Source organism: Durio zibethinus, chromosome 1 (assembly GCF_047325235.1).
Source record: "Durio zibethinus cultivar Kanyao isolate XHJ-2024 chromosome 1, ASM4732523v1, whole genome shotgun sequence".
Lineage (NCBI taxonomy): Eukaryota > Viridiplantae > Streptophyta > Magnoliopsida > Malvales > Malvaceae > Durio > Durio zibethinus.
The window spans coordinates 3,531,895-3,552,888 of record NC_143162.1 but is presented as its reverse complement, the minus strand read 5'-3'; the positions used below and the strand labels follow the sequence as shown (position 1 = coordinate 3,552,888).

General features: G+C 33.3%; 5 protein-coding genes across 8 annotated transcripts; 1 reads left to right on the top strand and 4 right to left on the bottom strand.

Moving 5' to 3' along the window:
- Nucleotides 1-91: 91 nt before the first annotated feature.
- LOC111311705 (4'-phosphopantetheinyl transferase superfamily) lies at nucleotides 92-3,028 on the bottom strand. 4 transcript variants are annotated; one of them, XM_089759134.1, is made up of 8 exons: nucleotides 2,787-3,026; nucleotides 2,395-2,570; nucleotides 1,751-1,818; nucleotides 1,514-1,615; nucleotides 1,232-1,387; nucleotides 990-1,109; nucleotides 506-647; nucleotides 92-426 (listed from the first exon to the last, which is right to left on the bottom strand). In XM_089759134.1, the coding sequence occupies exons 1-8, from the start codon at nucleotides 2,861-2,863 to the stop codon at nucleotides 311-313; spliced, it is 957 nt and encodes a 318-aa protein (XP_089615260.1). In that variant the 5' UTR covers nucleotides 2,864-3,026; the 3' UTR covers nucleotides 92-310. The 4 variants fall into 4 exon arrangements, with proteins under 4 accessions (XP_089615260.1, XP_022767052.2, XP_089615270.1 ...); XM_022911317.2 differs by having other exon boundaries at nucleotides 506-635; nucleotides 2,787-3,024; XM_089759144.1 differs by having other exon boundaries at nucleotides 1,751-1,813; nucleotides 2,787-3,024.
- An 845-nt stretch (nucleotides 3,029-3,873) lies between these two features.
- Nucleotides 3,874-7,688, bottom strand: LOC111311702 (rho GTPase-activating protein 4-like). Its single transcript, XM_022911314.2, has 5 exons — nucleotides 6,945-7,688; nucleotides 5,960-6,080; nucleotides 5,749-5,868; nucleotides 5,267-5,497; nucleotides 3,874-4,720 (listed from the first exon to the last, which is right to left on the bottom strand). Exons 1-5 carry the CDS (start codon nucleotides 7,319-7,321, stop codon nucleotides 4,145-4,147), a joined length of 1,425 nt encoding a protein of 474 aa, XP_022767049.2. The 5' UTR covers nucleotides 7,322-7,688; the 3' UTR covers nucleotides 3,874-4,144.
- Nucleotides 7,689-10,318: 2,630 nt separating this feature from the next.
- On the bottom strand, nucleotides 10,319-12,075 carry LOC111310978 (putative small nuclear ribonucleoprotein G). Its single transcript, XM_022910359.2, has 4 exons — nucleotides 11,937-12,075; nucleotides 11,800-11,822; nucleotides 10,721-10,842; nucleotides 10,319-10,607 (listed from the first exon to the last, which is right to left on the bottom strand). The coding sequence occupies exons 1-4, from the start codon at nucleotides 11,969-11,971 to the stop codon at nucleotides 10,545-10,547; spliced, it is 243 nt and encodes an 80-aa protein (XP_022766094.2). The 5' UTR covers nucleotides 11,972-12,075; the 3' UTR covers nucleotides 10,319-10,544.
- Nucleotides 12,076-14,703: 2,628 nt separating this feature from the next.
- Nucleotides 14,704-15,816, top strand: LOC111310977 (auxin-induced protein 15A-like). Its single transcript, XM_022910357.2, has one exon. The coding sequence runs from the start codon at nucleotides 14,759-14,761 to the stop codon at nucleotides 15,134-15,136; it is 378 nt and encodes a 125-aa protein (XP_022766092.1). The 5' UTR covers nucleotides 14,704-14,758; the 3' UTR covers nucleotides 15,137-15,816.
- Nucleotides 15,817-16,454: 638 nt separating this feature from the next.
- On the bottom strand, nucleotides 16,455-19,201 carry LOC111310976 (uncharacterized). The gene is made up of 3 exons (XM_022910356.2): nucleotides 18,302-19,201; nucleotides 17,328-17,496; nucleotides 16,455-17,218 (listed from the first exon to the last, which is right to left on the bottom strand). Exons 1-3 carry the CDS (start codon nucleotides 19,079-19,081, stop codon nucleotides 16,749-16,751), a joined length of 1,419 nt encoding a protein of 472 aa, XP_022766091.2. The 5' UTR covers nucleotides 19,082-19,201; the 3' UTR covers nucleotides 16,455-16,748.
- Between the last annotated feature and the right edge of the window lie 1,793 nt (nucleotides 19,202-20,994).

Genomic DNA, 20,994 nt, shown 5'->3' with positions numbered 1-20,994 from the left:
GATTAAGCTCGGGAGCAGATATCTCTAATTTTTCCTTAATTTTCTTTGTTTCGTGCTATAGAATGATAATTTTAAAAAATTACAATAAAAATGCTAAGAAACAATACTAATTACACCATTAACAATGGAACTTTATAATGTTACAGAAATTTCACTACTATGTCTCGACCTATAGGAACTGCAGCAAAAGCTTCTATTCTGAGGAATTGAAGATTACTTCACCCAATCCAGATAATGAGAGAGGAGATATGAGTATATATATCAATACATTTTAATAAAATTTATAAAGCGCAAGTAGAGTGCATTTCTGTTATTGCTCAATTATGCCACCAAGGACTAGAACTGCATCAGTTCCAGAGACACAAACATCTTCAACAAATGGAATGGTTTTCCGCACAGTTAATTTCATTGGCCTATTTGCTTCACCTACGAATAAAACATCTTTAATATTTTAGCAACCATGTATTCTACAACTCTCTTAAACCAATAAGAATCAGAAACCAACCTCCAACAATTTTATCCTTTTCCGTGCAAATGGCAACATAATGAGAAGCAGCCACTTCCAGGAGTGCAAATTGCCAATTGTTTGGGAGGTTCTTGGGATCATCAGATGATTCAACAATTACCTCAGATGCCTGAGAATGTGGCTAGTGTTAATAAAAAAACATTTAGATACATCAGTGGGATATGTTAGGTCATAACCAACATAATAACATCCTGAATCAATTTCCAGAGGAACAAATCACAGCATTCAGTGGCACTTTTTATTTTTCATTTTACATGCATCGGTTACTTCTATTCTTCTATTTCGGTTGTTACTTCTGATAAAAAAGCTCAGCAAGAAGGTTAAATGACTAGCTCACCAATACTTTTAGTTTCCTTAATGGACTAAATGATTATTTATATTATAACCTCACCACATAGATACTGCGACACAAGTGCTGACATCTGTCTATCTATGTGGATTACCAGGAAGTTCAGGTACAAACCTCAGAAACTGAATTCCCAGGAAGATGAAAGCACCTTATAGTTGAAGCCTTGAACCGAATAGTAAAGGTCTTAAAAGGTACAGCTGAGAAGCCTTTTCCCAATGCTTTTACATATGCCTCCTGGAAAGGAGATCCAGATTGTAGAAAACTTGAGAAAAATGTGCATGCACAATTTATTTTAAATTTCAACTATGATTTGTCATGCTTTGGGACAGATTTAGTATACATAATATCTTGCTTACCTTGAGAGTCCATAGTTTAATAAACTCCTGACGCTGAATTTCAGAGTCTGATATAGCGATTAAAAGTTTCACCTCACAAGGAGAAAAATAGCGTTGAGCAAACGCTATGATATCATTCTTTATCTTTCGTTGCTTCCCTTCAACATCAATGCCAATCTACAATTAGGCAAGGAAATTGCACCAAGTTTGAGTACACAGTAACAAAACTTTTAACAGAGACGAACCAACACATTCCTTGTGTAAGCAGATCTTTACAGACCACCAGAACAACAATTGACTTACAGGCACATTTACTGTCACACCACAGGCAATCATAGAAGATGTGTGTGAGATATTGAAATGCAAAGGTGGTGGGCTGAAGTTGTCATCATTCTGCCACTCCACCTATTTAAATATGGAACAAACAAACAATTAAGACACACAAGAACATAAAATGATATTCAAAAATATAAAATGGAAGGACAATACCGCAAGGTTCTCAAACAAGCAAATCCTTTACTAGTCCAAGATATAACTCACCTCAGGTTTCCCATAGATGTTCTTCCTAAACTTCAAAGATCTTGGATTCATCTGACAATTTGTCTGATCTAGCAATACAAAAACTATTTTAGTAGTTGATGTAGGGCATGTAATATAATGATAGCAATCTAGAGTCCCTAAGATATGCATGTTGAAAACATTCTTTGCAGAAAGGCATTTCCGAATTGCTAGCAGGCCATTTACACCACTTACGCTGTTAACCGACGCATGATGCTTAAAAATAATACTTAATAAGATGAGCAAGACTATTCCTTTTGTTTGAAATCATGAATCTCAATCACAACTCCAAGTAATAGCTTGAACCTTCATGTGGTTGAAGAGAAATCAGATCACATACTAGGATTCTAGCAGTTTCTTAAACCCCCCCCCCCCCCCCAAATAAGATGGTGCATCTACACACGATTGTCATATTGAACATGAATTGCGTAACTTTAATTAGATTAAAATTGAGAATTTGATCTAATCCCTTGGGCCTCAACTAACCTTGATAGATTATGCAACGTATATATAGATTAGAATATCAGATTTCAGATATACTAATTGTTTCTTATCACTTTACAACACAGCCGAAGATAAAAGAATAATATGAACAAAATAATAAGCACAACAAAAAGGGAACTTACATCTGGCAATGGTAGTGCGAACCAAGGCTCTAGCAAGCAGGGCTCTTTTCTTGAGCTGGTCTCCTCCCATGCGGTTAACATTCTCTCTTTCACATGGTGATAAGAGTTCAGAATATTGATTTAGAAGAGCCACACTCTTCACCTCATTAGGCAATATATACCAAAGATGGGTTTCCCTTAAAACACCAAAAAAAAAAAAAAACATAAAATAAGAATGCATGAACGAAAAAAATTCATAACTTTAGCACAAATGTTAGAGCTTGGAACACCAAATAGCACCCACGAAACTATACAAAAAGAGAAGCAAATTTGCGAGGCACCCATATTAATTGAGCGCATATATAACAAAAATTCTAAAAGAAAAGCAACAAAACCAAAGAAGAAATCATTACATTGGAGAAGGAAGTTGCAGGGGAACCAGAGGAGGCAAAGCAGAAGAAAATTTTCTCGGAAAGCATCGTATATTCATCTCCAAGTTGACTTTGCATGAAAATAAAAACGAATTTCTAAGCTTGAAAACAACAAAAGGGAACCATGAAATGAGAATTTGAAATCAGAAATAACAAAGTTTGAGAATTAAATCTTTAAAATGCTCTCAAGTTTAGGACAGCCGGTTGTTTGCATTTTGTTACTTTCAAGAATAAAGTTGAGGGGCATGTGGGCTGATCCGCTCTTCTTCTTATGGGCTTAATTTCATTCTCTTTTTGGATAGGCTCTTAGCCCAACTTTTTTTGTCCAAAAATACAACTTTTTATTAATTTTTAATTATCTTCAAATTATGAATACTAATCTTTTTATTCTTAATTATTTTCCTAAATTATCAATACCTCCCATTTTCCAATAGATTTCAAGACCACCTGTTGATCTTTTAATCTAACCGTTGGATTAGTTTATTTTTCTTTTTCCCCTTTTCTCTTATCTACCAAAGGCACTTTTGTTTTGCCACCACCAAAGGAAATTTAAAACCTAATTTGGAAAGAAAGGATTTTTTTTTTTTTTAAGTTCTAACGGTTTTTGGATTTTGTCTAATATTTTTTTTATCGGAACCTAAAAATTAAAAATGAGAATGCATTTTTTTATTACTTGAACCAATCATTCATTGTGAAAAGAAAGTATATTGAAAACAATACTTAGTATTAACAAAAATTTCGAAGTTAAATCGTTGAGAGAAGTCTTGAGGAAAAGTAAGTCTTTAAAAATTATGATTTGTTTTTGCATTTGGCAATACAGAGTAAAATCCTCCATTGAATCAAAGTGTCAAATCTTTTACCATGAAGCAGGCAGGGAATATACCCCGAAGTGGAATTTGATTGGTCCTCAAGAAAAACATTTTAGGCTACTACAAATTTTGCCTTGTTTCTCAACCCTTGTCATGCTTAATTCGTCATTGTTTTCTAATTGCAGGATTTTTTTTTTTTTTCATTTTTTTCCTACATCAAAACTACAATCAGACAGGCACAAGGAAAAGTCACGTTCAGGTCAGCAAAACAAGAAACTTTGATCGATTAGAAGCTTTAAAAATGAGGTACAATGAACAGCAGAACATGTTAGAATGAGACCAGGAAATGTCAGTATAAAGCAATAAAAAGGTTACAGAATTTCCACCCTAAATCACATACAAGATACACATGAACTCATACACAATATTTTCCAAAGAAAGAAACTGAAACACAACATACCAAGTTTTACCAGTTGGCATTTTCCCTCCCATCCCGATCCCATCTGTCTACAACCAAGTATCAAAGGCCTTTCAGCTCCAAGCTTCAAAAAGCTCTGCTCTTGAATTAATGTGCCTAACAATCCTTTTTCCACGACCCATTGATCGTACATTTTCCTTCTTAGATCCCTTCTTTAGACTTGAAATGCTTGATTGACCCCTTTTTTTGCTCTTTCTAGATGTACCACGGTGGCCACCTTTTTGGAGTTCATTTGCCAATGTGTTCACTTGAGAAACCACAGTGCAAGGACAGTCATCATCAACTAGAGATCGACTTCCAGCACAAATGTTCTCGATTGAAGTTAGGTAACTTTGAGAGCTACATTCGGTAGTCAAATTCTCTTCAGCAGAGTGAATGGGGCTGTCTATAGCAGGTTCTTGAGCAACAAAAGCTTTCCCTCCTTCACTTTTGTTTTTAACCTCCTCATTGACATCTTTGTGTAGTAGGGAAGAGCTTTGCTGTCCATTCTTATCAGAAGGCTCCAATGGAGAAACAGAAGTAGAGTCTACCATAGAATCTTCCCTTTCTTTAAGTGTTCTAATAATAAGTGTCTCAAGAAAATTCATCACCTGGACTGCATACATCAATGCAGTTAGAGGATCAGACATCTGCAATAAACAGCAGTAGTGGAGGTTATTAAACCATGAATGGATCAGATTGCAAGAACAAACCTACATGATATTGGCTATCGCCACACAAACCTAAATTAAACTAAAACTTTGATGAAAAAGAATTAGTATCAGAAAAATATACTGTCATGTTTATAAGGAGGAAGACCTTTGGTATGCTTCTAGGTGCCCCAGAAAGGGCTTTTCTGAAAGTAGAATAAACTCTTTGTCTTGAAGTTAGATCATTTATCAGATTAGTAAATGAGGGTGCTTTTCTAATAAATTCCGATTTCCCCCATGTTTTAAAAATATAAAAATGCTGTGAGTTTGTACGCAAGGGTATAGGGGATGCATCCATGTGAACTAGTGTCAAATTATATGCTTAAAATAGTTAGCAACTTTAAGGTGAGAAATATGGAGAACACATTGTAGAGCAATTCAGTAAAGCTTTATCAACTACATCAAATTGGCTCAAATATCAGTAACCAATAATTGTACATGAAGTTTGACATGCATATTTAAAACCACAAAAAGATATTTACTCACTTGAGTCATGTTTGGAGCAAACACCATGGCGACATTTCGTGCATTCATCTTGTTCATATGTTCCAGTTGCACAACATCAGCCATTAAATTTATTGCCCAATCAAGTAGAGCAGCTTCCGTTGGAGGAAGGAGCCTTACAAGCCGAGCACACTCTTCTTCTGACTGGGATTGTATTACCTGCTCTGGAGTAAGAGAGTCCAAGACACCACTAGGAAGTTCTCTAAACCAAGCCTGTAGAATTATAAAAACATCAACCAAATACAAAATTCTAAACATCATTCTGAGGTATCTTGACAGCATTCTCAGCCCATGAACCAGTCCTTTTGATAGTACAGTTCATTCTCAATATTTTAATTACTCATAATAAAAATAAGCCTGATAAAATACAACAAGCAGAAACACTTATGTACCCAATATAAATATGAAAAACATGCTCATAATACCAAATAAGACCAGCAGCTTTTAAAGAGCAAAGAAAATACCTTTATAAGACCTGCCAAGCAATGTACATCTATCCCATCTGGTATTACTCCCCTATTTAGTTGTTCCCTGACATACTCCTCCTGACTGTTCTCTCCATTAATTCTGAAGATTCCTTCTGCCTAAAGAAATAAATATAAGAATTTAGTTATTAAAATTGATACTTCAAGCAATTTTATGGCAATAGTAGATAAAAGATAGATAGTCACAAACCTGGAGGCCTCCTTGGGCATACAAATGCCTTTGCACCAGGAGTAGTATCATTGGCACACTATTCCCTCTAGAGTCAAATGAAAGCTGCATAGATTCTGTCGAAACTCCAAATACATTTGCACTGCACAAGAATGGTATCTTAGTGAATGAAATAAAATTAGCAAAAACACTGTTGGATGGAAAGCTGATAAAGACATTAATAGCAGTGGTCACAAAGCAAGGTATCATCATTTCTATCTCCATACATTCACTATATCCATGGTATGAACTATCAAAATGTCCCTGGTCTTCAAACTGAGCAACATGAATCAAACAATGAAACAAACACAAAATAGATATAATTTCACTAAGGTTTACTCATTATAAAAAAAAAAAAATTAGGAAAGGGTACCCAGCACCCAATTCCTAAGTGCTTCAATAGAAAATGCCCAGCAGGGCAAAAAGGCATACAATGCAGAGAAGAACTTTAACATTTGTGGAAGAAATTTGCATATACAAACTGTTGCAAACTGTCAAGTTCATTAAGATTTTAATTGGGAAAAGCAATGGCCACCTTTATTACTAAAATTCCATATAAGAATCAAGGCCTCAAAGAAATTAATCACAATTCGAAGCCCTAAAATGGATGGATGTTTACAACAACATTTTCTTCATATTTACGTAAGAAAAGGGAAAATACTAAACCATTTCTTTCGTAGAAAAAATAACATAAAAGTTAAGCAGACCAAATTATATGAATGTGAAACAAAGAATTCAAGAGAGGGGGAAAAATTATTGAGCAAACTTAAATTCACAAAAGAATTTCAAGAAAACATCCACATTAACCAATATAACGAAACACCAGAAAATTTTTCTTTAAAGACTACGTTTTTATTGACAATCAATAACCAATTAATCAAGAAAGACTCAAATCGTGACAAACCTAGACGATAGTTTCAATGATAATTTTCAAGAACAAAAAAGGAACCTTCATTGATAAACTTACCTGGCACTAGGGGCTCTCCTTGGGACCTCAGGCTCAAACTCAACCGGTAAACCAAGAAATCCATGGAATCTATCAAAAGTCACATGAGCAACATGTCTAACATTGGTAGGCAACCCAATTTCCATTGAACAAAGCTCTTTACTTTCAGAAATGCTACACCCAATCAAAGACTTCCTAAAAGCAGCCACCAAAAGTGTTAATAAAGACAGCTGATCTCCTTCCCTGTCCCTTTCTTTCCTTTCTTCCTCTTGCCTACTCTCTTCTTCTTGGTCACTTTCCACAGTGCTTACACTGGAGTTAATAAGGGCATGTGGAGTGGAGGTAGAGCTTGAGGGTGAAGAGAAGTGAGATTGGGATGATTGGAGTACTTCAGTCATTGTGTTTTTTTTTTCCTTTACTGGGGACAAGAAACAAACTTTTCTATGGAAAATTTGGTTTCTTTGGAAGGACTTAATGGAACAATGGGATGTCAAGATTTGGTGTCTACGTAGAGTTGGATTGAAGGAAAGATTTTGGACGGTAAGAAGCAACTATCATCACTTCTTTCAGTTTTTCCTTGTTTTAATTTAATTTTCTTGGCTGGCTATGGCTTGAGCATTGAAGAAGCAAAGTTAAAGATTCAAAATTTAGAGGAAATGAAGACAGAGGCTTGGAGAAGAAATGGAGAGAGAAACCTGGCACCGGCTACATTTGCCCCAAAACCCCATCTTTAAGCAAATAGGGGCGTAAGTACCAATAAAAAAAAAATCAAAAAGGCGCACTGCTTCTCCACACTAATTTATCGTTTGTCTTTGTTCCAAAGCCAATGATATGTTGCCATCTAATCACATAATGAATCATTTCTTTTAGCAGCTTGACATTTGATTATTTGGGAATCATAGAGATGATATGATAATTACATGCACACCTTTATATTTGAACAGTTCCATTAGATTACATAGTTTTCTTTTTAGTAATTTTATTTTATATTTGAATTGAAATTAGATCATATTTATTGAATTAAAAATTTAATATTCTATAACATATCTATCAACAGATCTTTAATATTTTTTTCCAATTTCATTTAATAATGTGTATCATTTTAGTTCATACTATAATTTCAATGTATCCCAATCAATCTTTAGACAATATGTATGGGTTTCTACTTTCTATTTTGAATTATTATAATGCAAACAGATTCAATGAACATTCTAATTTTGGTAGACTTAACAATGAAAATTTTAGAAGATCTGGGAATTTGAATATATAAATAGGATTTGGTAATTTTTTAAGCAAAGATGACAGACAATCCCAACATAAAGAAAGGTTGTCTTTACTAAATCCAACTGGTTCTGACATGTGAAAGAGCCCCTTATCCTAGTCTTAGTTTAACTCTATCATGTCAGGCTCTGGGTCCCACCAGTTTTCCTAGCAAATGAAAATTTTGAGGTACCCCAGCTCAAAACTCAACAAAATTGTCCCCTCATTTTGCTTTCAGTTTACCACTCAAATGAGGAACCAATGAAGCTAGTGTATAGATTTAAAATTTATTGTAGGCAAGTAGTTAAAGATTTAAAATTTGAATATAAAGTATATAAAATTTAATTTTTATAATTTTTAATTAGTAAAAAAAATTAAAAATTCAAAAAATTTAAAAAAATTTGTAAATTTTTTTTTTATGAATTAATAATTTATTCTGATTTGAAAGATAAAATAAATTTTTTATTTTTAAATTTTTATCCAAAAAAAAAACCCTTCTTTGATTAATCACTGCCAGAAGATTTGTTCATTTGACCAAGTTGCAACCAGGCAAGTTCATTAGAACAGGATAAAAAGCAAGTATTGGTGAGCTTTTAAAAGAAAAGTTCAAGTTTGCTAACATTGATGTTAATAATGGTTAGTTAATTTATGCATAATTAAGTTAAAGATGTGATTACCAACCCTATTTTCTTCATTGGGAGAAAGCTTTTTTTTTTTTTTGGGTAATTACAACTAAGGTGCCATTTTAACTTTATAAAGCAATGCTTCGAAATATTTCATAGAATATCTTGGATCTCTACGTATTTTAAATTAAATCGAAAAACATATAAGAAATACAGAGAAGTTCGCAGTTTCGATTAGACAACAATCGCTGAGAGGTTTGATTCATTATGATCTCAAAAAATTTGGATCCACCACTTAAGGAGCTGTAAATATAAATCATAGATATACCTTTTATAACTGTCTACCCTTCAAAGCCGAGTTAAGTTATTGTATCCATATTATTGATTTTCCGTTGTGATGAAGCTTCAAAACACTTCCCTTTCAAAAGGGTCAAAAGGGTGTTGGGACTCAGCAACGGGTCCTTGGTGCCTTTTCAAGGACTCCCAGGGACAGCCTAAAGAACAAAGGAAAAAGAAAAATGAAAGTGGGAAGGAGCTGTTGTCTAATACTACTAGTTGTTGAGAGCTGCTGCATGCGAAAAAGAAAACTTTAAGCGAAGCTGCCCGTTGAAAACTCTACGGTATATTTTCCCTTGGGAGATTAAGTTTCACTGTTTCAAATTCAAATCCAACTTCGCGGGCATCCTTCGTCTGTATACTTCGTGCCCAAAAAAAGATGGCAGCCTTTGCGGCTTTGCCCTTTTGGCCTTTTCCAAGTGATTGTTAAACATCAATGAGATGGCTTCGTAGAATCATGCTTGTTAAAAGGTAAGTGCCAAGCAACAGTTGAGATTGAATTCTACTATCCAAGGAGAGGAAAACGAAAGGGCTGCTGCCCCTTTAAAGGAAAAGATAAGCTTTTTAAACCCCCATGCTTTCGTTAATTGAAAGGGGAAATCAACTATCTTCGCTTACCAAGGGTGGTTGTTTCTTCCCTTTTTCTTTTCTTTTTTGGAAAATATACCAATAATATATACAAAAGATAAATTGCTGTTCGATTCTCAATATAATTGCCAAAACCCAACGGCTATAAACGATTAAACGACAACTTATTATTTTCCTTTTTATCAAAGACATCTTCGATAAAATTGCCCATCAATTCACAAAACAAACCATCCATGTGCAAGTCCAACAGCTGGACTTTCCAGTTCCCACGATGGAATAACAACAAGCATCTCTGAGTCTCCATTTACTTCAAGTTTTATTAGTGATTCGAACTTATCAAATTTTCTGTTAGTGAAAACAAAATTTTCCGAGACCGACAATGGTAGTTATTTTCTGAATAAGCTAGATGGAGGTAAGCTTGCCTAGTTCAATTACCTCCCTCAAAAAAGCCCTTTTTTTTTTTTTTTGAAAAAAAAAAATGAAGGTGTTATCAAACTATGGATAGGAATTCATCTAATGCCAAGCTCCAGGGGCAAAAGAAGTGAATGCATTAAAGTGCATCAAGGACCAGAAACAAGCTTTAACATATGCAGAACCACATGCTTCAATCTAGGGCTGAGCATTAAGAATAAATACCACTGTTACCATCCTCTACATTCCATTAACCAGGGAAATCCATCTAAACTTCTACAAATTCTCAATTACAAAACATAACCCATCCCAAAATAGCAGACTAGAAGCAATGTTATCCAAACAACACGGCATTAAAGAGATACATTAAGTGAATTCCAAATTTCCAAAAGAGAAGCCAGAATCACTGCATTGTGCCTACAGGTTCAAGTGCTTCAACAGTAACAACACTATTTCCTCTGATCACCTGCAGTAAATTCACATCAATAACAATAAGGCTAACAACGAAAGGATATACCTTAATGACAATTTAAGCATTGACCAGGGTACGTAAAAGAAAAAAAAAATTAGGAGACTCACCACCATGCCTATGTCAGTTTTCTCATTGCCATTCACCTCCACAGTGTTGTCAACCACTAGATTCATAAACTGATCAAACCCACGAAGCGTACCAACAACCATCCGATTTGCATTCAGCTTGACTGCAGTATTAAATACAAATAGAATTCACACAATTAAATTGGTTCCTCTGATGCCTACTACAAATCTGCAATGTATGTAAATCAACAATCTGCAAGCTCATAAGCCATAATAAGTAGTTTTTATTTTATGTATAAATCTTACAAGGTTTTCCCCTTCTATATTTTATATTTTATAGTGGCCCACAAAGTGCAAATTACAAGACCAACTAACAGCATCAAGTAACAATTTCCTGACACACTAAGGCATGGAGGTATTAGAAATACCATAACAATGCATACTTAAATCTACTATCTACTTTAGTTCATGAATTCATCAATCTTCAATTATGATCCATACAATAGATTCTTGTAGATGAAATTTTAGAACCATCAATATCCACAAGAGTCTAAAAGATTGAAAAATATACAGAAAATGAGCTCAAGTTCTGTTAACCTCGTGAGAACATCTCAAAAAGAGGAGCAAAGTCTTAATACCTTCATGTGCAATCGAGCACCTAATCCCATGTCCCATAGGACACAGTCTTTAACTATCATAACCCAGAAACAGACCTTATAATGGACCCAAAATATGATATTTCATAGAGTAGGACACCCTCGAGTCTAAAGTCTCAACTCAAATCTTACAACAAACTCACAAAGTGAGAAAAAAGCGTGAAGATGGAACAAAGAAAACCAAGATTTAAATCACAATTTAGGTGCAGAGAATCAAAAGGGGAATTCGCTTACTATTAGAACTGACTATTACACCTACATTTAGAACCCTTTCAGCTAAAATTACCCAAACACTTAACTCAACCAACTCAGCTTAAAGAGGCATCGATGATCGTGCACGAGACATTTGAATTCGGGCTTAAGCGAGCTACTATTGGAAACAAGCAACAAAAAATGAATATAATCTAACTTTAACTAAATAGTAGTATAAAAATGACATAAGTAATAGCAAAGCATTAAACTTACTCTGGAGTTTCTTGTCCATGTACCTGATATAAGCAACACCGCCAATAAAAAGAAATTAGAAATCGAAGAATCGGCGGAAAAGAAACTTAAAAAAAAAAAAAAATGAAATTGAAATGAGAGTGTGCAAAAGAGCTTACTTTTTGAGATCCGGAGGCTGGCCAGATCTGCTCATTGTGACAGAAATTTGGTCTACTGCCAAGTGCGAGTGCGAGGGCTGTAAGATTTGGGGAAGAAGAAAGGGATTTGAAATTTTGATTCTCAGAATCAAAATTAAAAACCCTAGAAATTTGAAGGGCCTGGGCTTAAACATGAGGTGTTTTTGGAAGCCCACGCGTGAAAAACAAAATGGATTTGAGGTCAATTGGGGTGCTGCGTGAATCGAACTCGGGACCTCTCGCACCCGAAGCGAGAATCATTCCACTAGACAAAGCAGCCTTTGACTTGAATGGTCCCAAACGAACTTTAATCGAGAATAAATGCCAAACAAAGGGCTAAAATTTTAATACATTATTTGTGAGCATTTTCCTTGTAATTTTTAATTTATTTTTATTAAATCATTAACATTTAAAAAAGACTAATAAATGACATCTTTTTTATGCTTTTAATGCGAAATTACTCTTTTCGTATCAAAATAAAATAATTTTTTAGATTTATCATTTATATCAAAGTTAAACACTTAGCAAACTCAACTCTATAAATTTTTTAAAAAAATGATATGATAATAATACTAATTGATTTTTAGATTTACACACAAACTATATGTTATATGATGGAGTTATTTAATTAATGGCTGTATTTTTTTCTAAAATTATATAATTTTAAATCAATAATTGTAATTTTATTTATATAATTTTAACTGATTTTTGTCCAATATTTGATTTAAAGATTTTGTTTGCGTTGTCTAAAACTATAATATAAAGGAGTATATTCTTAAAATATAAAAAAAAAAAAATTGTTTTTCTTATTTAAAATTGTTTAAAATTAAAAAAAAATAAAAATCCAATACTATTCTATTAACAGATTATAATATCACATAATAGTCGAAAAACCTTCTTTTGATAAGAATTAAGAAAACTTTTGTTTCCTTAAAAAAATTGTTTAAAATTTTTAACATAATTTATCTTTACTAGTGCTCAAAAGTTTCAAGTTCCAAATCGAGGACTTTGAGTCAAGAAGCGTTACAAATGGTCTACTTTACTGACTAATAATAGTAATTGATGATCTTTGTTCTAATACTGCGTCTCTCCGTTTCCCATACTGTAATGGTGCACAAATTCCACAAGATGACCCACCACACTCTCACTCTAATCTTCCTAAATTTCCAAATCCTCCTAATTTGACCGATGATTACATGCTTTCCATGGCAAGATTATTATTGATCGTCAAGTTACATAAAAATCTGAATTCGGAAACATGAGACCAGCTCAAAAACATGAACATAGGTTTGCTGTTTATGCTATATTAATAAACAATTTTTTTTTCTTATATACATGAAGAGCATGGTCTAGGGAATAGATAGAAACCATTGAAAACCATGGACGGATTGGAATTGGATTGGTTTTGCTCTGGACAAAATAAACGAGTTTTCAAATTCAAAGAAGCTTCCGTTTTTTTTTCCGTGGATGTGGTCGTGCTTTTCCTGTAGAGCATGATCATGGGCTATGAAGAATAACCTTAGTCCTTGAAGTTATGGTTTTGCCTTAACTTTAGTCAACTCAGTTTGTCATCTAACTCATTTTCTACTTCGTGTTGGCCCAGCCTGTTCTATCTTCCCCCACTGCACAAGGCCTAAAATCATATCTTTTTGTAGGTGGAAGCATCCAATTTGCTAATTGTCAACCCTCAACCCTTCTACAACTTTCTTCTCTTTTTGTCATTCCAATCCTTCTTGTCTCTCATTTGACATTGAAAAAAAAATGGAAAAAGAAGAAGATAATGGCCGAACCTGCTTTCAGCCATATGTGAAGAGCTACATTTTTTGCCCTTTGCTCCTCACCCATTTTGGGGTTAGAATATCTAGTCCAGAAATGAAAATAGTAGGTGTGTTTGACTATGTTTGATTTAATTAATTAATTGGCTTAATTCCCACTTCATGGAAACCCACCAAATTTAAGACCTTCCACCAACTTTTCTCCTTGTCAATAGAAATTTTTTCTGCTTATCTACAAGACAAACAGAAATGGTAAAGTTCACTATTGAAGAATATCTATCCCTAATTCCCCATTTAACTTTAGTGTTTGATTCAATCCTGGAATGGATTATATTTCATCATGACTCACACTAAACAGAAACTGATTTGAGATTCCCACCTTAAAAAAAAAAAGTGAATAAGATAGAAGTGGTTCATTTGTTTTCTTGAAGATTTTGCTGCTGTTTTGTTGATAATCAAGAATCATCACAATGATTTGTGGTTGGCATTTTATTCAAATAAAGAAATGATTCATTAGCAGTTGATTAGTTAATACTCTTTAAAGGGTTATTTATTCCATCAATATTAATGGATTTTATGCATCTTTAGCTCTTTTACCACTCTGAGGGATAGAAAACCAAACTCTTTTTTTTAGATTCTTAGCCACCCAACAATGTTTTACCAACAAATGTGGTGCATAATGTCCTATCAATCAAAATTCAACATGGCCACATGGGGATGCACCTTACCATTGATCTCTAACATTTTTTGAAGTCTAAAGTTTGGTTCCTGTTTAACTATTGACGAGTCAAAAGTAAATATCAGAATTTTTTTACAAGTTAGAAACCATGTCCACATATTCCCAAATCCCAATTAATTAGTCAAAAGATAGACCAATTCTGAGACATTCCCTCTGTAACCACAATAAAATTCTCCCCCCCACTCATTAAGCAATAGAAATTGACACCACCTCTACTTCTAGCTCCCCACTTCTTTATCTTACCTCACTGCTCTCCCTTTCTTGCAAGTTTCAAACACAAAAGAAAAAACATGTTGGGAAAAAAGATGGTTTGCTTGAAGAAGTTAGCCAAGAAGGTGAAATGCATGGGTGGAGGTGATCGAGAGCAATCACAATATGAAAGCTTGCTAAGGGAATTTGAGCAAATGTCTCCTACAGCCTTAACCCCGTCTGGATTTTTTGCTATATATGTAGGAGAGGAGGAAGAAAGATTTGTAGTGCCAACCAGCTTCCTGTCTCATCCGCTCTTCAAGATGTTGCTGGAGAAGTCATACAATGAATATGGTTTTGAGCAAAGGAATAAGCTAATTGTTCCATGCAGTGTCCCTGCATTTCAAGAAGTTGTGAATGCTGTAGAATGTTGTAATGGGAAGTTTGATTTTGGAAAACTAGTTGAAGAGTTTCTTTAGAAAAAAAAAAAAAAGTTGGCCTCTTATAGTACTAGGGAACTATAATCTTTAACCTATACTCTGAGCTTATAGTTCCATGAATGCATCAGACTTGTAGTTCCCTTGTATGATACACATCCAGCTCTGCTGCAGTGCTGATTTTGATCATATTAATAACTTTCCTAGGTAGATTAGATTGAATCAAGTTCAAAAGAACATGAGGTGAATTAATTCCCCAGTCCTGGTTTTTCTTCTTGTAAATATTTGCAGCAACAACTTAGAATGTGATGCCAGAAAAGTATTAGTTGGATTACCATTAGAAATCATTTTCTGAAAGCGCAAGAAGGGAATATATCCCTTTCCACTTTCTCTGCTTCTTCCTTTCTATTTCCTCCATCTCTACCAAATCAGAGACAGGTAATTGTGGCAATTCAAGTCAATAGTTTGACACTGATATTTCTCAAACTTTCTTCAGACCAAACCAATATTACCATTTTAAATTCACATTTCAAAGTTTTATGTTTAGGAATATGCACATTTGCTGCATTTAACTTCTGGATCGGAATACAAACCACATTCTCCTCCCAATCTTTTCTTTTGGCTCTAGAGGTAATAATTTGGTTTAAGGAACAACCATATCAAGAAATCTGCATCCAAAATGCAGAACATTCTGTTGAATATGATTAGAAATTAAAAATATTAAAATATTACCATATTCCAAGGTTGTTTTTTCTTCATTTGACTAATTGATATCCACTTTTGTCGAAGACATTGAAAGTCCACGGACGTGCAGCACGGGCTATGTGCCAAAGCCACATAAAAAGGCTACAGTGGGGATAAACTTGAAGCTGAAAACTACAAAATAAGCCATTCCAGATGAACAGTTTTTTGGCTTTTAGAAGTATAAATTTACGATGCATCAATTCCTGCAGTAGTTTCCTGCTAAATCATCTAACTTAAAATCAATTAATAATAAATAAAAATATTTAATTTAAATATAATATTATAATATATTAAAATTTTATTAAATATGAAATAATTTATTTTAACACTCTTATAACGTGTAAAAAAAAATGATAAAAACTGATAAATTAAAAAAAAACAATGAAAAAAAGTCTTGATTTTGATATTATGTTAAACATTCAATTTACTACCAATAGATAGAGAAATTTAACCTGAATATAAAATTATAAAATATTAAAAATTTATTAGATGTGAAATAATTTATTTTAATAACATTATCGGTTAGTAGTTTCCAGAATGCTTCTTCCGGATGGTGAACAAAGCCGTGAAATAAATGGTCAGGCAAGTTAATTATCAGCAACATGATTCTAGCGTAGAAATAACTTGGTAAACAGATTCATTTTGTTTAAAAGTAAAAAACATGATACAGGGCAACAAGTAGAGGAAACCTCTTCAAGTCGATGAAATAAGCTTATTTGGTGTGCAAGTAAAGAGGCTTTAGCTTGGAAGAATCCGAATCTACATCTCCCAACTGCCAAGTTGCCTGATACACCTGTATTGTAGAAATCTATGAATTGACAGTTTTGCTAGTTCATTTATTTTTCATATATGATGGCTATTGGCTAGTAAATAAATTGTTCGTGAGCACAATGTTCACCGAACAAAAGATCTAGCTATCATTCTCTACATTATTGATACTACCATCCGCAAGAATTCTTTTGATCGAATCAATCAGTTCTTGCATTTGTTCTCTTGAGTGCAGTGGCGCCGGATAAACGCATGCACAATCCAAACAACCATCTCGTATGGTGTCAAATATGGCAAGGGTTGGACCAACACCGTGAACAGAAGAGCACCCAACATAATCCACTAGGCCAATTTCTCCATGCAGCTTGTTGGATTCATCAATCACGGGGTCTTCGAAAACTGATATGAAGGCAGTTCTCATAGATGATGATGCAGTCAATCCAGGGTTGTCAATGGCCTTACACATGAGGAAATTTACGTCATTCATGTCCGTGAAATGCTTGTTGTTGTTCTTGGCGTTGGAAAAGGCCGAGTGGCATCTGTTGGCTAACTCCCATACTTCTTCATTGGCAGTCACGTCATATGTATTTAAGATGGCAGAATGGTAAAATCCTGAATCAAAAAAGATCACATATATATAATTATGACGTTTAATCACTTTTTTTTTCCTCAAAACTTGATAGGATTGGGATGATAATTATGGGAATGAACTTGGACTTACCAAGATGATTGCTACTGAGAACTGGGTCAAGAATGGACCGACAGTCAATGAGGGTTACAACAGCATATTTTTCACTTTGCTGATCAGGAAAGTCTTTAGTGGACCGAGCTGCAATCAAACCAGCAGCTGCCAGGGCTCCACAGAGTTTAATACCTCTTGATTTGCAACCCTGTAAATTGCAAATAATGTAAATTTTAAAACAATTTAACCCCATAAATCATGATTTTATCAAACTAAAGAATAATCTTAGACACAAGGCCCACATCCTTTTTCTTGAGCAGCCCAAAATCCCATCCACATCATAGACCATATGTTGTGATTGTAAATTGTGATAACGGGCCAGCATTTTCTACCCTTTCTTCGATTGGCTTTGGAACTTGTCACTTTCACATATCACAACCAGAAAATGTACAGAGTAGCCCTTAGCCCTACGGTTCTCGGTCGTTATACCGACTCTACTCTTTCCCATTAGGTCATCATTTTTAGGAATGGGAAATTAGAACCAAGACGAAAGTAATGGCACCTCTTGATCCTTAAGAACGATCGGCTCTCTTTGGACCTTTTTGTTCACTTTAATGGGTTCCTTTTTTCCTAAGTGACTAGGCCTACCACTCGTACAAAACAATACTGAAATCATAGAAAGCTGAAAGTCTGAAACTAATCTTCTGGGCCTGGCAATAAATATTTAATCTTGGGGCCAGTCGCAACGACTTGGTGAGAGCAAAGACTTGGAATGAAATAATTGATGTCATGAAACTCGTGATTCTGAAGACACCCTTTTGATTAAAGCAGAGACATGACAAGTTTCTCGACTTTAGTGATTAGTGGTGACAAGAAGTTATGCAAAGTTACAGTATAATCATATAAATGTTGAAATTACAACGTTGCAGACTTGCAGTTGGATTCAATGAAGGGAAGACACAAAAAAGACAAGAACAAAAATGAAACAGAGAAGAAAACAGTTTGTCACTTACAGCAACAAGCCTTTCAGTCTCATCTGGGTTCATCTGCAACCTCACAACCTGAGAACATCTAGCCGAATTAGCATCAACAAAGTTCAGATTCGCTAACCTGAAAGAGTTCAACGAATAGCCAAGTATGTCAAACCCACGTGCCCAAAAAGGCTTGTTAGCTTTCCCGCTAGGAATCAAATCTTCAATTCCCAAACTCAACTCTAATTCTTTCTCTTCATTTCCCTTCCCTATCTCCTCCGCCTTGGCTCTTCCACCACCTACCAACTCCAAAAATTCCCTCAACAGAGCTACCGTCGTAGCTCGGTCACAAGCTGACGTGTGCAGCCGGAACACCACCACCCATCTTGTCTCACTTAGAGTGTAAAGGCTGACAAAAAAAACATCCTGGTCAGCTTGGTCATCATCAGTGTGTTCCCATGAGTTCCTATTCATTTCATGTTCGAGTAAAAACTGGTGCGAATCAATGTTGGAATCATCTGATAGGCTTTGGAGAATGTGGGAAGTTGATGGGAGATCAAAGGATTGAATTTTAACATGAGGCTTACGAGCTGTTATGAAAGAAAAATTGTTCCTGGAAGCGTCAAAGTGGAGCCTGGAACGAAGGATGGGATGGGAAACTTGGAGCGCAGAAAGGGCTGCTTCGAATAGCGGGATATCTGGGGGATTAGAGAGGAGGAGGGACAAGACTGTGATGCCAGTGCCACCAGGCACGGCTCTGCACCAGCAATACTCGGTGCTACCAGCTGGCCTCGGAATTGGGTTTTGGTCAGATTCAAACATCCTATTGGAAAAAAGCTAAGAAAGGTTGGAGAATGATGTAAAATGAATGGCTGAGGAATGAAGAGTGGAAATTGTTAACATGAGGCCTAGCCTAAATTTCACTCTACCCCTTTAAGAAGTGGACTTTTCAAGGCTTAGATTCGATATTTAGCGCTTAAACTTTTTTTAGAGTTAGGGGACGTACGTCGATGAGATTAATTTGGATGATATTAAAGATAATAGTAAAGGTAAAATTAATTATTATAGTAATATAATTAAAGTTAATAATATAAATATTTGTTTGAATATAAATATAATGATAAGTGAATGAATTATAATGAGTTATAAAATGATTTATAAAGATATTAATTTAAATTTTATATAAAATAAAAAGTTTAAATTATTTAATTTATAAAAATTAATAAATAATAAAAATATTTTTATGATAAATACAAAATTCTATTAATAAATAATTAAAAAACAATAATATATTAAATAGTATTTTTTATTATATTAAATTATAAATTATTTTGTAATATTTTAACAAAATTAAAATAAAAAAGGAAGAGAATAAGTTAAATTAAAAGGATAAAAAAAAATTTGTATGTTTGTTAGCTGGATTTAAAATCTCTGTTTGAAAAAAACTTGTTTTTGCATCTCAAATTATACATCCAAATAGATGTTTGATGCATTCAGCACAATTTTTCATAGCAAACGCATCTCCATTAGAAGTACGTTTGAAACTAAATGCAACTTTAATCCCATAATTTTTTTAGTTTTAGTCATATATTTAATTTAATAGTTAAATTTTTAAAAATTTTTAATATAATATTTAAATTATAAATTTATTAATTAATGAATTAATGTATTACTTATTTTTAATATGATTAAATATATGTATTAAACAAATAATTTTTTAAATATTAGATTAATTAATAATTTTTAATTTAAAAATATATATTAAAATTTTTTAAAATTTTAAATTAACATTTCACTATGCTCAATTTATACCATTAAATAACTTTTAATTCAACTTAAATCTTGCCATATTTTATAAAATAAAATAAAAATTCACCGATCTACTAATAACTCACGCAACCGTTTACAAAAAACGGAAATTGTGGTTGTCAGCGTTGAGAAACGTTTTTAAACAGAATTTTGGACTTTTACTCTAAAGTGATGGGACCGAGTTGGAATTTGATTTCTCCCACGTTACTCCAAGAAAAATAAATGGTAGACCTGCACTTATTTCTTTGATGTCCAAAATTTTGGCATTTAACCACACTATTATTATGTTGACAAGGAGTAGGACCAGTACTTTTTTTTCCATTAAGACAATATCAATAGCTTGTTATAATGATATTGGATAAAGGATAATGGCATTATTAAGGATCAAATTTAAAATTAATTGATGATAAGTAAATAAATTTAAATTAAATATAAAATTATAATAAATTGAATATTAGATATAAAATAATTCATTTTAATATACTTTCATCATATGTAACAAAGATACAAAAAATTTATTACGTGATAAATTTAAAAATGATAACAAAAAAAATTTTAATTTTGATATTATATTAAGCATATAATTTAAAATCAATTAATAATAAATCGAAAGATTTAATTTAAATATAAAATTATAAAAAATTATATATTATTAGATGTAATATAATTTACTTTAATAGATATCACGAATAAACAAAAAATAAAAAAAGATGACTTTCATTTTACTTTTGAAATTAAGATCAAAATTGTTTTAGATCGTAATTTGATATTATTGAATTTCATTACATTTAACTTTCAAATCAAATATTAATAATAATATATCAAACCATTACTTCTTTTATATTTAAAATGACGTATATTTAAATTATAATTATTAAAATTAAAAATTCAGGGTTTTATTATCATCTATTTTCTTTTTTCAAATA

Coding starts and splice junctions, on each gene's coding strand:
- LOC111311705 (XM_089759134.1), bottom strand. CDS start 2,863: ATGAATATACGATGCTTTCCGAGAAAATTTTCTTCTGCTTTGCCTCCT. Junction 1,388..1,513: donor GTGTGACAGTAAATGTGCCT/GTAAGTCAATTG, acceptor GCCTAATTGTAG/ATTGGCATTGATGTTGAAGG. Junction 1,110..1,231: donor TTAAACTATGGACTCTCAAG/GTAAGCAAGATA, acceptor TCTCCTTTCCAG/GAGGCATATGTAAAAGCATT.
- LOC111311702 (XM_022911314.2), bottom strand. CDS start 7,321: ATGACTGAAGTACTCCAATCATCCCAATCTCACTTCTCTTCACCCTCA. Junction 6,081..6,944: donor AGGAGAGCCCCTAGTGCCAG/GTAAGTTTATCA, acceptor ATTCTTGTGCAG/TGCAAATGTATTTGGAGTTT. Junction 4,721..5,266: donor TTGCTCCAAACATGACTCAA/GTGAGTAAATAT, acceptor TGTTTATTGCAG/ATGTCTGATCCTCTAACTGC.
- LOC111310978 (XM_022910359.2), bottom strand. CDS start 11,971: ATGAGCAGATCTGGCCAGCCTCCGGATCTCAAAAA. Junction 10,843..11,799: donor CATGGACAAGAAACTCCAGA/GTAAGTTTAATG, acceptor TTAATACTGCAG/TCAAGCTGAATGCAAATCGG. Junction 10,608..10,720: donor AAACTGACATAGGCATGGTG/GTGAGTCTCCTA, acceptor AATTTACTGCAG/GTGATCAGAGGAAATAGTGT.
- LOC111310977 (XM_022910357.2), top strand. CDS start 14,759: ATGTTGGGAAAAAAGATGGTTTGCTTGAAGAAGTTAGCCAAGAAGGTG.
- LOC111310976 (XM_022910356.2), bottom strand. CDS start 19,081: ATGTTTGAATCTGACCAAAACCCAATTCCGAGGCCAGCTGGTAGCACC. Junction 17,497..18,301: donor AGACTGAAAGGCTTGTTGCT/GTAAGTGACAAA, acceptor TGCAATTTACAG/GGTTGCAAATCAAGAGGTAT. Junction 17,219..17,327: donor TCTCAGTAGCAATCATCTTG/GTAAGTCCAAGT, acceptor TTTTTGATTCAG/GATTTTACCATTCTGCCATC.